The sequence below is a fragment of the Panthera leo genome, chromosome C2 (genome assembly GCF_018350215.1).
Source record: "Panthera leo isolate Ple1 chromosome C2, P.leo_Ple1_pat1.1, whole genome shotgun sequence".
Classification (NCBI taxonomy): domain Eukaryota; kingdom Metazoa; phylum Chordata; class Mammalia; order Carnivora; family Felidae; genus Panthera; species Panthera leo.
In genome coordinates, this window is record NC_056687.1 from 156,583,521 (window position 1) to 156,598,212 (window position 14,692).

General features: G+C 41.7%; 1 protein-coding gene across 14 annotated transcripts in view; it reads right to left on the reverse strand.

Annotated features, from left to right (window-relative positions):
- Positions 1-14,692, reverse strand: part of CLASP2 (cytoplasmic linker associated protein 2) — a 180,958-nt gene that overhangs the window by 98,614 nt on the left and 67,652 nt on the right. For 10 of the 14 annotated variants that reach the window (XM_042903509.1, XM_042903503.1, XM_042903507.1 and 7 more), the window contains 3 exons: positions 9,357-9,436; positions 6,159-6,251; positions 2,110-2,255 (listed from right to left, as the gene is read on the reverse strand). In XM_042903509.1, coding sequence (XP_042759443.1) covers positions 2,110-2,255; positions 6,159-6,251; positions 9,357-9,436 — 319 coding nt within the window. Of the gene's footprint in view, positions 1-2,109; positions 2,256-6,158; positions 6,252-9,356; positions 9,440-14,692 lie in introns of all 14 variants that reach the window. The other 4 variants (XM_042903508.1, XM_042903506.1, XM_042903499.1 and 1 more) reach the window with 1 other exon arrangement.

The window sequence follows — 14,692 nt, forward strand, 5'->3', positions numbered from 1 at the left end:
ATGGTACTACCACTATTTTAGTCAGCAATACTCCACCTTTGGGGTAGGGTTTCAGAATTTTTGACTGAAGATACACCTCTACTACACGCCAGTTAGCTGGGTGACCCAAAGGACATCTGTCTTCTCTTTCCAATTCTGCAGTTAAACAACGAAATTCAGCCTTTAATTGCGTGATTTAGTCAGGACACTTAGAAAGGATGTTGTAATCACGCACAGTTCTCACAATGCTTGCAGTGTTGGCTCTTTTCTGTGTATCTTATTTAGAATACACTGTTGGGATACAGTTAGCTCCAAACCTCAGGCTCTTGATTCAAAGAGGAACTCTGACTCAGGCTTATTTACTAGTGTTCAGTTATACTTTCAGTTTTCGAATGTCTAGACTTGTGGGCAAAAAAAGGAACCTCAAACCAGAAGCAAGCAAACAGATAGTGTGGTCGTCCCTTAAAAAGGGAGTTTTGTTCCGGAAGGCTGGTGAGGCACTTGGGAATCAGTGTGATCTTTATCAGTCTATTGGAAGGAGCCTTGTTTTGGAACTACTTTAGTGCCATCCCCATACAACGGCCTCTCTGGGACCGCTACCAAATGTCCTGGGTGTTCAACTGGGTTTCTGCATCCTACTCCTCGGAACTTGAATCTCTGCAGCCCACATGAGCTCTGGGAACTGTTGTCTGCCTTCTAGCTCCCAGCAACAGTTCTTTCCCAACCTCAGGGAGCTGCCCCTGTCACACGCGCAGATCAGCATCAGGCGAGACTCATGGGACCCAGCTGGCACAGCTCCATCTCTAGAGCTCTCTTCCGTTTCTCTCCCTACTCTCCCGGATTCTGCATCGCGAGTGGTGACCACTCCAGCCTTCCACAACTCCCCCGTCTCTGTTTCTTCTTCAACTCAATGGAAGGGTCTTGCTCTGCTTGGTTTCCTTCTTCCTTCTCCAAGGTCCAGAAAGTGTCTCTTGGTCACCCTGCGCTGATCATACTGCTCAACGGATTGGTTTCTTTCCAGAATCAGAGTCCTGCTCTGTCCACTGTCCACCATCTATGAGCAGCTGTTCTACACGTTTCGTCCACGTTCCTCCGGGACACCTAGTCCTGTACCAGCTCTGTTGCATCATCAGCTAGAAGCAGAGCTCTCGCCACGAAATATTTTTGAAGGTTCTGTTTTGTAGATTTTTGTTTTCCTTTTTATTATTGCTTTTAAGAGACACTAAGTTATTTTGTACATTGACTTGCATCTGGCATCTTGCTGTCGTCCCTTAATTATAATAATTTACCTACACATTCTTGTGGTTTTCTGCATGGATAATTGTATCATCTGTTAATAATGTCAGTTTTGTTCCTTTTCTAGCAATCCTCACAGTTTTTATTTCCTGGGCTTTTCCTCCACTGCTGTGACCAGGACAGAATTCTGATTAGAAATATTAAGAGTAGACATCTTTGTGTTCCCTATCTTCAAAGGAATGTTTATACAACGACAGTACTCATATCAGAAGTAGAGGCAAAAGAAATGTAACTGTCATACCATACTAGAATTTTGGGAGAATATTAACATACGGAATAAACTTAGATATTGATAAGTTAATGACACGCTACAATTCCAGAATAATTGTTAAAATTTCAGAACTGGAAATCCAAGTCAGCAAATCCAAATCAGTAAAGAGAAAACTGAATAGTTCTCAGACCCGTTCATTTTCTTCTTACACACTCAGTGATCAAAAATGAACCGGTGGGCTTTTAGATATATAAGCACATTTTAACGTTTTTGTTAAGAAAGATTAAAAAAGAAAGAAGGAAAGGAAAGGAAAGGAAAGGAAAGAAAAGGAAAGGAAAGGAAAGGAAAGGAAAGGAAAGGAAAGAAAAGGAAAGGAAAGGAAAGGAAGAAAGAAAGAAAGAAAGAAAGAAAGAAAGAAAGAAGAAGGAAAGAAGGAAAGAAGGAAAGAAGGAAAGAAGGAATGAAATCACACAAACAGAATCCTTATTTATAATAAAAATTATTTTTGGATCACATACATGCTGTTTCTGGGTTATCCTGCTACTGCTTTACTTAATGAGCACTGAATCACTGAGTACTAAATTTACTCATAAAAAATACAAATCCAAAAAGAACATACTTACGCTACAGTAATGCAAGCTTCTCTAACCACTTGGGATCTAAGATCCTTTGCCGAAAGTTTAAGCGCTCCATCCAACAAGCGTAAATGTTGGAAGAAGCAGTCATATTGTGCAGCTCCAGCAACAAGCAGTGATCGAATTTTCTTAAGCTAAAGTAAAGAGAATTTTCATCATTGACATAAACAGTGTCAGTGCAAAAAAGAAAAAAAAAGTTACCAAAACTTCATTATTTAAACAAAATTTAAAAAATAACATTTCAGTATATTTGTATAACTACATTCAGACCTTTTACCAGCATTAAATGTATTTTATAAACATGCAAACCACAAAAAGCTTTCTGGAAAAGAACATTATATATAGATTTAGTTATAAACATAATGGACATACATGATGTATGAATAGGTAAGTAAATCTTAAAGTTTTAAGGGAGTCTTTTTATTGTGTAAAATACACATTAACATAAAATTATTTCAAACATTTTAAAGCATACAATTCAGTGGCATTAAGTGCAGTCAAACCGGGAAACATCACCACTACCTCCCAAGGAGATTATTTTTAAAAGAGCCAGATCTGCAACCTGCACTCACCCATAAGCAAAAGTACAGAATCCAATGGACCAACTACTGTGCCAGCTTCGTATTTCAACACGGTCACAGGTACTTTGTGAAAGAAATAGCTCTTTCTCCCTGTTTCTAACCTTTAGCATGACTTTTTAATACAGGATTGACAAATGTGTTCCATGCTAGCACCCGACATACCTAATAAAATCACATAATCAAAACATATCCACCAGTGCACATCTGTGCCCACACATAATGAGAAGCTAAAAGTTTACCCATCATCTCCATTATGTATAATTTCACAGTAAACTCTGAGGTTCTCTAAAATTCTAAGAGATCTTTATAAATCAGACGGATTAACAATGAAAAAGGTACAAAAGATACTATAATAAGTACAAAAAAATCTGAAAGAATAGTTACGTAATCTTAAAGCACATAACGAAGGGAGACTATCATTGAAGTCAGAAGACACCTAAGCAAGAGTAACTAAAAACAAAAATCACAATACGGTACGAAAAAATTACTTGTAACACAGGAGTACAATACACAAAGAATGACAATAAAGTGAGACAAAGACAAATAACCCAATATTAAATTGAGCCAAATAAATACATGAAAATGTGCTCACCCTTACTAGAGATAAGCAAATGCTAATTACAATAAAGACACTTCATTTTTCTTCATCAGACTAGCAAAACTTAAAGACTTCACTGCATCCAGTATGAGAAAGAAAACAGACGCTCTTATTGTAAGGAAGATTACGAGCTACTGACACCTTTGTTCAAAACATTCTGGCAATATCTACTAAAATAAAATTGTAACTATTCTTTACCCAACAACCTCACTTTAAAAAACTTAGCCTACAAAAATAGAACACCAGTGTTATAAATGTGTATAAGGATGTTTATTGCAATGCTGTCAAAATAGCAAAAAAGAAAAAGCAACTGGTAAGTGCATCGAATGGGAAATGGGTTAGTAAATTACATGGTATCTTGCAACTAAGGAATATATGTACATATTGATCTGCGTTCAATAAATATCTGAGCAACTATTATATGCTTGGCACCTATAGCAAATGTACTGAATGGGCACAATTTATGAAAGTGAATGAAAATAAGTTATTAAGTAATATATCTAGTATGATCTCTATTTTTATAAAAGGAGTGGGGAGGGGGCTGTTTATTTTCTCATACATATACAGAGAAGAGGGTATACTCCAAAATGAAAACATTTGTTTCCCCAATACGAAGTAAACTATTAACTTTTTCCTTATAAAACTTCTGTACTGTTTCACTTACTAAAATGAGCCTATGTCACTTTTCTAATTAAAAAAATTAGGGGCTCCTGGGTGGCTCAGTCGGTTAAGCCTCCGACTTCGGCTCAGGTCATGATCTTGCGGTTTGTGGGTTCGAGCCCCGCGTCGGGCTCTGTGCTGACAGCTTGGAGCCTGGAGCCTGGAGCCTGCTTGGGATTCTGTGTCTCCCTCTCTCTGCCCCTCCCCTGCTCGCACTCTGTCTCTCTCTCTTTCAAAAATAAACAAACATTACAAAAAAACTTTTTTTTAAATTAAAAGACCATCTATATGTTTCCAAAAGGGCTGTTTCAAAGTAAAAGAAAAACACTCATTTTTTTAAAAAAGTAATCTCACCCAAAGCAGGGCTTGAACTCACAACTCCTTGGACTCCCGACCCCAAGGATTAAGCATTGTATGCTCCAATGACTGAGCCAGCCAGGCACCCCAACAGGAAACTCTTAAGTACCAAGTTTGTGTTTTATATTGACAACATTTAATTTGTCCTGTTTCTCCACAGATGCCCTATGATACAGGTCGTCCTGTCTCATACTAATCTCAGAGCTGAAGACAGAATAATGAGCCATATTTAACAAAGATGGGACACATTTTCTGTTAAACTACTTTAATACTTTAAAATATGTAAACTTCCTATTAAAGAGAAGCTAACATTCTTTTGTTTGTAGCATCCTCAAGGCCAATTTTCAGAAAGCCATATGCGATTTATTAACGAAAGTGGAGACTGAGAACAGGCTGCTCTCCAAGTGGAAGACTTCAGATGGAACCCTTTCTCTGGCTTTTTGGGGGTACTGAGGTACTTATTTGGAATCTCAGATGTAAATCTGACAAATTTACAAATTTTAACATATACAGTCCTTTGTCAATGTAGATGTTATTTTAAAAATATTTATCAAATATTTTATTAAGGAATTTAGGCTAAATAAAATATTCTTTTTCAAAATTAGATTTATTTATTTACTAAAAAAAAATTTTTTTTTAACATTTATTCACCTTTGAGAGACAGGGAGTGAGCAGGGGAGGGGCAGAGAGAGAGAGAGAGAGAGAGAGAGAGAAAGAGAGAGAGACACAGAACCCGAAGCAGGCTCCAGGTTCCAAGCTGTCAGCACAGAGCCTGACGTGGGGCTCGAACCCTCGAACCGCGAGACCCTGACCTGAGCTGAAGTCGGACGCTTAACCGACTGAGCCACCCAGGCGCCCCTAGGTTTATTTATTTATTTTGAGAGACAGAGAGAGAGAGAGAATGCATGCAAGTGGGGAAGGGGCAGAGAGAGAGGGAGAGAGACAGAGACTCCCAAGCAGGCTCCAAGCTGCCAGCGCAGAGCCTGACGCGGGGCTTGAACCCATGTACCGTGAGATCATGACTCGAGCTGAAATCAAGAGTTGGATACTTAACTGACCGAGCCACCTAGGTGCCCCCTAAATAAAATATTCTTTTTAAAAAGTTTTTAAAAAATATTTATTTTTGAGAGAGAGACAGAATACAGTGGGGGAGGAGCAGAGAGAGAGGGAGACATAGAAACCCTTCGAAGTAGGCTCCAGGCTCCGAGCCGTCAGCACAGAGCCCGACGTGGGGCTCGAACCCACGAACCGTGAGATCATGACCTGAGCTGAAGTCCAGCTTAACCGAATGAACCACCAGGCTCCCCTAAATAAAATATTCTTAAGCATATGAGACTTTTTTCTTTTCAAATCATGGGTGAAAAATATTTATTGTACTCAGATGTATACGAGGAAAGAAAGCAAGCCAGACAAACATACTGTCATCGACTTCTGTCAATACTATGTGACTATCGGGCATGCAGGCAAAGCGACCTGCTTTACTGGAAGCCCTTCTACGAGCTGAGGACACTGCTGAGGAACAACTACGTTCGCCACAGCCCACAGAGCCACTGCCCTGGGACATCAGTGAAGCTCACATTTTCCTGGTCAGACAAGAGGCGGCACATGGAGGGAGACAAACAAACGTGTGAGCCAGGCTCCACTGCACTGATCAGCACGAACAATGAAAACTAACCCTACCTAAGCGAATTCCGATCACCTCAAAGTATTTTCCAGAAAGAAATGTTAGCTAGCAAACTCTTTCATAAGCAAATACTATGTGGTAATATGGCCCAACGTCCATGTCTTTGGAACAGTGAAAAAAAGAGGAAAGGGGTCAGAAAACAAAAAATAAAACTTACTGCATTGGCACGCTGATCCCAGTCATGTTTGTCATCTGACAATATTTCCCTGATTTTATTTAATGTTTCTTCAAGTTCTCGGCTAGAATAGATCTTAAAGATACAAAAGTATACCATTAGTATTTCTTGCCATGAAGCAAAATCAAAACTGTGCCCCGATATTTACAATAATCTTTCAAGTAATAAGGTTAATTCTCATTCTAGTACCGTTTTATTTTTAAATAAAACGCTATGTAATTTATTTTGTATGGCAGTACTTAGCGGCAGTGTTACTGCTCCCATCTTATTTATTTTAATTTACATCCAGGTTAGTTATATAGTGGAATAATGATTTCAGGAAGATTCCAGTGATTCATCCCCCGTGTATAACACCCAGTGCTCATCCCAACAAGTGTCTTCCTTAGTGCCCCTTACCCATGTAGCCCACCCCCCACCCCAACCCCTCCGGCAACCCTGTTTGTTCTCTGTACTTAAGAGTCTCTTATGTTTTGTCCTTGTTTTTATATTATTTTTGCTTCCCTTCCCTTATGTTCATCTCTTTTGTATCTTAAATTCCACATGGGTGAAGTCGCACGATATTTGTCTTTCTCTAATTTCGCTTAGCATAACACCCTCTAGTTCCATCCACGTAGTTGCAAATGGCAAGATTTCATTCTTTTTGATTGCCGAGTAACACTCCATTGTATATATATATACCACATCTTCTTTATCCATTCATCCATCGATGGACATGTGGGCTCTTTCCATACTTTGGCTATTGTGGATAGTGCTATCAACATGGGGGTGCCTGTGTCCCTTCGAAACAGCACACCTGGATCCCTTGGACAAATGCCTAGTAGTGCAATTGCTGGGTCAGAGGGGAGTTCTATTTTTAGTTTTTTGAGGAACCTCCATACTGTTTTCCAGAGTGACTGCACTTGTTTGCATTCCCACCAGCAGTGCAAAAGAGAGCCTCTTTCTCCGCATCCTTGCCAACATCTGTTGTCTCCTGTGTCGTTAACGATAGCCATTCTGACAGGTGTGAGGTGGTATCTCATTGGGGTTTTGGTTTGTATTTCCCTGATGATGAGTGATGTGGAGCATCTTTTCATGTGTCTGTTGGCCACCTTCTAGTACCATTTTTAGTGGAAAATGGAAATACATTATAGACAATAAAGTAAAATCCTTTGTCTTCCTTATCTGTTACCCTTATGCTATTTCTCTGCTCATGAGTAACTTCAGATATATTCTTAAGATGGTTTGTTTTTAAAAACAAGATGCAAATATCCTAAGAAGTAATAAAAGCCCAATTCCCCAAAACGACTTCAGGTATGTATCTACTGCGTTCATATCCTTATCATGATTCACCACTGCAGAAGGACACGGTTTAGGTTAGCTCCCCCACACGGTAACCAGGAGAGCTACAGGCTTCGTCTCCTCAGGAGCCAACCATTTGCCAAACACCGTTATCCTCTCATTCACTTAAATATTGACATAACAGGGATGCGCTTCGCTAGGCATGAAGGAGACTATGGTGAGCAAACAACAGGTCTTTGCCTTATAGAGCTTAGAATCTAACTACAAAGAGAAAAAAGAAATTTACCAAATTATACAAAATTGCAAATGGAAAAGTACTGCCAAACAGAATTACAGTTCCATGTCTATTCATACAGAACGGGAGGCTTGAACTAGTTAAAAGAGTCAAGTGTGAACAGAGAGCTAAAGGGTGAGGGGAGCATCCTCAGGCCAAGTAGGGAGATTAGCCTTCCCTAGAATGAAAAGAACACGCAAAGGCTCTGCGATAGAAGCACAGTAAAAGAAGGCCTAAGTACAGGAGGAAAAAGTGCAAAGGGGGCCAGGGGAACAGCCAATGACCCAACCAGAAGTCAACAGGTGCACATTATTTTTCCACATCACAAGGGTTCGGCGTGCGCATGCGATCTAAATCGGTTGAGTCAGAAGGACTCTCGCAAATTTTACGGCATCAACCAGAAAAGAGGCAGAGGGCAGTGCAGCCATGTTGCTGACCGCGAGCGAAGACGAGACGGAGGAATCCAGAAGCGAGAGATGGAAAGAAAAGGGGTCCTGGTGACATTGAGCATCACTGTGATACGATGCATTGCTCTGGAGTATAGTATCGGACAAGCACCGTCCTCAAGAGAGTCTTTCTCTTTCAGTAGCCATCACTTTCCCCTTTTGCTTGAAACAAAAGCCCCCAAAAACAAGAGTACAGAGGGGAGCAGGGCACGAGACAAGGGGAGGTAGGAGGGAGCCCAGATAACATTCCGTTAGAGGATTCTGAGCAGCGCTTTCTTGCCTCCCAATAGTCCTTCTGCCCAATTTCAGAGTAAAGGCAGGCCCCCCAGCCGCTCTTAATCTTACTAGGATACGATGCATTATCCTGGAGCACAATGTCAGACTTCCTCTCCCCCAACAAGGGAAACGGGGTCAACTCAAACATTTATTTCCGTGAGAGGGTACACGACTTTTCAAACATTCTCTCAGGAGACGATACAAGCAAAAGAACTCTGAATACTACTAAGTGAGAAATCCGACGCAGTAGGATTCCTCGATTTCTGACTTTTGCAAACCGGACTGATGGTGTCCACATACACAACACTGGAAGTGTAGACCTGTCAGGGGTCGACCGTGAGTCCCGTTTCGGACAGGCTGGGTCTGAGACGCCTCTGAGACCTCGAGAAGGACATGCCAGGTAAACATCAGCGGAGAACTTATTCTGGCGCTCATGAGAGATAAAAACCTGTGTGGGAGCTGAAGCCATGGGTGTGAAGAAGTGACTCAGTAAGAAAGTGGAAAGGAGAGGGCCCACCACTGACCCCTAAGGAATCCCCATATTCAACAGCCAGGTAGAGAATGGAATGCCCGTGAAGGAGACAGAGATGAAGTGGACAAAAAGGTAAGGGTGTAAAAACAAAACGAAACGAGTCAGAAGAAAGAAGAACAATGTATCACAAACAGCTTTGAGAAAAGCGGATGTAGTCGAACACTGCTCAAGGTAATGACTCAACTTTAGCCTCAGTGAAAAATCACTTGAAACTCTAATCGCACCAAGCAAATAACAGCTTGGTAATAATAAGCCCAGTGTTTTACTTACAGTAATTTAAGGGGAAAAGAACTTTGAGAAAGAGACCAAAATAACTCTATGGACAGGTGTATGAGCAGTAATCACAGGAAGTGCTTCTTCACTGGCGCCCTTACCTGAACAGAAGGGACATCGGTGAAAGCTTTTATAAAATCATCTTCATCCACTGCTCCAGCACCCCCTTCCTTAGAAGCACCTGCTAATTAAAAGGAGATGGATTTATTTCTTTAGTTTATTTGTTTTTTGAGAGAGAGAGAGAGAGAGAGAGAGTGCGCGTGCAAGCACAAGTGGGCAGGGGAGGGGCAGAGAGAGAGGGAGGGAGAGAATCCCAAGCAGGCTCCGTGCTGTCAGCTCAGGGCCTGATGCAGGGCTCAAACTCACGATCCATGAGATCATGGACCTGAGCCAAAATCAAAAGTCGGACACTCAACTGACTCAGCCACCTAGAAGCACCTAAAGTTTATTTTTATGCATTCTGGCACCAAGGAAAATATGGAAAATATAACTCTTTTGATATCAAAGAGGCATAATTTTGAGAGAAGTTCCATTTTGTAAGACAGCATTAAAATAAAATCAACATCTTTCAGAAAAGTCAAGGTACCTCACAGTAGTTGACTAATTCCTTATAAAGTAAGAGGGCAGGGGCGTCTGGATGGCTCAGTCGGTTAAGCATCTGACTTCAGCTCAGGTCATGATCTCGCGGCCTGTGAGTTCGAGCCCCGCATCGGGCTCTGGGCTGACAGCTCAGAGCCTGGAGCCTATTTCAGATGCTGTCTCTCCCTCTCTCTCTCTGTCCCTCCCCTGTTCATGCTCTCTCTCTGTCTCAAAAATAAACGTTAAAGAACAATTTAAAAAAATAAAATAAAATAAAATAAAATAAAATAAAATAAAATAAAATAAAATAAAGAGGGCAGGCTAGTCATAAAATGCAAATTATAAGAACCGAGCTCTCCCATCCTTATTCGATGCAACAGCAAGTACACAAGAAATACAGGTGAAAAGACAATCATTTAAAAAGGTAAACAGCAATTTTAATGACACCGAATATCAATAAATGATGGCAAATAAATGAGGCAGAGGGTCCATGTACGCAGCAGAGCCTAGGAAAGCAAGTGTGAAGGAAACGAGGTTCTTGAAATTAAATTTCAACAGGCAAACAGATCTCCCCTGACTGCACACAGACAATAAAAAAGTGAACTTAATAGGTAGTAGCTGTTTAAGAGCCAGTAACTGAACCACCGTCTTCCAGCTCCGGCTGTGCTCCTTCACATTCCGGGATGCTGGGCCTAGGATCGGGCAAACCACCTTTCTGCCAATTCTAAGGGTTTCCTGTCAAACTCTGCCAACAGGGGGAGCGGGGAGAATGGAAAGGGAACCAGGAGGGGCACCGGAGAGACTGGAAAGTGAAAGAAGGGAGCTGCTCCTTCTGGCTTCCTGCTTGTCTCAGTGAAACCCTAACAGCTCTGACAGGGCGCTCGTTTCAGTAGCAGCACTTGGCCCCCGTCAGCAGTTGTTCTAACCCTGACCAGGCCCACGGCGGGCGCGGGCGCCCGTGAGAGTAGCTCCTCACAGAGGTGTGAGCAGCAGCTCTGCAGGGCCCCACCTCCACGGTTTAGCAATCGTCACCTCGTTTTCCCTGCTTAGGAATAGGAGCTCTTGACTGTAATTACTACCTCCATGATGCTTTAGGGTCCTGTTTTTTCATTTTTAATTCACCAGGTCCATTTAATAATTCTTTATATTAAATTCTCTCTGTAAAAATACCGGTTGTGGGTTTCGTCTCTGGACTGAACCCTGATCGATGGAGGCAGTACTTAGTTTCTAACTCTATACATTTATTTCTTCATGGTGATAATTCGACACATTCAAATCGATTTCAACCACACCAAATGTACATCCTAAGAGACGATTAACTTAAAAAATCTATCCAATTAAAAAATTAAATAATAATATCTCCCAAGTTAAGTTTATCATCTACCGAGAGAAATATTAATACTTCAAAACTGGATTTCAAAAATTAACATTGTCCTTGGGGTGGCGGGGTGGCTCAGTCGGTTGAGCCCAACTTCGGCTCAGGTCATAATCTCGCGGTTCGCGGGTTCCAGCCCCACGCCGTGCTCTGTGCTGACAGCTCAGAGCCTGGAGCCCGCTTTCGATTCTGTGCCTCCCTCTCTCTCTGCCCTCCCCTGCTCACGCTCTGTTTCTCTCTCTCTCTCTCCCTCTCTCTCTCTCAAAAATAAACATACGTTAAAAAAATTTTATAAAAAATGAACATTGTCCTAATTAAAAAAAAAAAACCACTCAGGATTTCCCAGGGCAGGTAAGAAGCTCCTCATCTTTTTTTTTTTTTTTTTAATTTTTTTTTTCAACGTTTTTTATTTATTTTTGGGACAGAGAGAGACAGAGCATGAACGGGGGAAGGGCAGAGAGAGAGAGGGAGACACAGAATCGGAAACAGGCTCCAGGCTCCGAGCCCTGGTCAGCCCAGAGCCCGACGCGGGGCTCGAACTCACAGACCACGAGATCGTGACCTGGCTGAAGTCGGACGCTTAACCGACTGTGCCACCCAGGCGCCCCAAGAAGCTCCTCATCTTTAACAAAACAAACAAAACCCTTTGAAGCTATATCTTGTTGTGTGTGAGTTTTAAAGGGACTAGGAGGTGGACCACAGGACAGCGTAACAAAGCTGCAAGGCAATATAAAACTGCAAACGGAAAGCAATGACAATTTAACAAATTAAGAGAGGCATGAACGCATACTTGCTATAGAAAATTCAGCTATAAGAGTAAATAAATTAGTTATTCCCTAGATATTATAAAAAAATCAAGTAACAATAAAACTCTCAACCCTGTGCCCATGATCAGTCCTAGCAACTAACAGATTAACTGAAAAGCAGCTGAAGCAAAGAAACAAAAAATAAGATACCTAATCATACCATCTTAACATCTCATAACATTTACCAAATCAATCTCTTCATATGGGCTTCAATTTTTTTAAGTTTTTTTTTTTTTTTTTTAAGTCATCTCTACACCCAGTGTGGGGTTTGAACCCACGACCCCACAATCAAGAGTCACTCTCTCTCTTCCAACTGAGGCAGCCAGGCGCCCCTGAGTTTCATTGTGTTTAACAATGGGTCCCTGAGAGGAAAGCAGAAGCCTGGATTTTTATTATTTCTTCCCAATCTTTCACAGTTGTCTTGCCCAGCCTAGCCCACTGAAACAAATTTCTTTAGGGACTTGTCCTTATCAAGTAGTTCCTAAATATTCAACACAGTTTTAATAAAAACAGTTTTCTTTCCTCTTTCATTCAATATGGGTTGTTCACTTACATGCCACTTCCCGCAAAATACTTTGTTATAGTAACAAGAGGAAGCATTAGGCAAGTTTGAGAACAGTAATTGACTCCTGGAAAGTATACCTCTCAACTGGCAGAGGAGGCCTGTGCAGACGTCCCAGAGCAGAACCAGTTGACAACTTTGCTGTGCTCAAGTGTGGAAGACAGAATCCTACAGAGGACTGGAAGACGGAGGGGGAGAGCAGTATGAAGACTGCCTACAGCGTGCACGCAGTTTACGAAAGGTATCGTATGGAGAATAGAATGTAAACTCCAACACATCAACCCACCAGCTACAACACAGCATTAAAAACCTTCAAGGGAATGCAGAGCATCTGAACAAATCCCAAATGAGCCCAGAAAAACATGCCAGGGACTGAGGACGTACATAGGAAAAGTCTAACTTTAAACAAGTCACGATTCACTCAGATCGTAAAGCCTTTTATTACGCAGTGAGTTACGTCTTAGGAGTAGGGCCAAATAACCTGGTGGGGAGGGTGGGCGGAGTCGAAATTAAATGGCTTTGAAAGTCCCACGGAAGCTGCAGACGCAAAAGGCTACAGATATCACCGAATGTGGCCTGATGACCAGCTGAGATGTGACAATTAGGTCTCTAAACCTGGACACGGGCATTACAGAATTTCTCAAGCATGCGCACGGTTCTGAACAGCTGACCCCAACCTATCTCACTCTTACCTTTGAAACTCACTTTGTATAAGCAGAGCTACTGCCACTGGGAGCGGACTGGGTCCGTGAATAGTGTCAGGACGGAGGACGTGTGGATCTGGTCCTTGCTTATCTCTTGTATTATAAGTAAACCTTTTTACAATCCTAGTCCGCCTAATGCTTCCCTTCCCCTTGGTTTTGACTGGGTGGCCAACAAAACAGAAAAGGATCTCTGCATCGGGGAAAACTCTGTGGAACAAACTGTTTCACCTCACGATCACTATTCCATTTTCTGATGCAGCTTTAAAGTTCACCTAAACAAATGCTATCAGACATTTTTAGCACCAGCAAGGAGAATGAATACCATAGGCAGAGAGTCAGAACGGGTGATGGGTTCTAATGTCAAGTATTACTGCAGGGAAGGACAGCGAGCCTCCACACCGAGAGGAGGTACAGTGAGTCTGCAAGCAGGAGCACGAGCAGGGGCTGGAGGCCAATGCTGGCCTCCAACCTGACTGAGCTCTTTCAGATGTAACTGGGTCAACAATCACACCGGAACATACTGATAGGCCAAAACAACAGAACGGCTCTGCTCAGATGTCTACCCATGCTAAAACAGAGGTCACTACATTTTTTCTGGAATGGGCCAGACAGTAAGTATCTTAGACTTTGTGAGCCATATGGTTTCTGTTGCAATTACTCAACTCTGCCACTGTAGGAGAGCAGCCACAGACAATATGTAAAATGAATGCGTGGGGCCGTCTTCCAATAAAGCTCTATTTATGGACACTACAATTTAAATTTCATATAGTTTTCACATGTCACACAATCTTATTCTTCTTTTGAATATTTTTAATCATTTAAAATGTAAAAAAAAAAAAAACAAAAAAAAAGGCATTCCTAGCTCAGGCATAAAACAGAAACCAGTCGGCTGGACGTGCGTGGCCCGTGGGCTACAGTTTGCTGATCCCTGCTCTAGAACTCACTGTAAACTAGGTGATGCCCCTACTTGGATGGGGGCAGAGAGGGGGGATCAGAGGGTTCTGACATTCAGGGGGTAGCATGTTTCTAGTAAGCCAGAATGACTAGGGTAGGCACTCTCAGAAATTCCCAAATAGTACTTAAAGGCTGAAGTACAAAGAGAAAACTCATTCTACTTAGTCCTCAACTACCAATAAGATGAAGTGCTGAGTGCTGGATACAAAGGTGAGTGAGCCAAAGGGTAAAGCAGTGTGTTTCAGAGACAGGAGCAAGGGGAACAAGTCTCAGAAGTGGGAAAGGGCAGGTTCTTCCCATGTTACAACCAAGAGACTAGCCCTTAGAGAAAGATGAATAATAAAGAAACAGCATGGGGTGTAAATATGGCTTAAACCCCAGTAAAATTCATAGAAGACCAGAATTTTAATTTTTTAAATTTATTTTAAAGGTTGATTTATTTGAGAGAGAAAGAGAG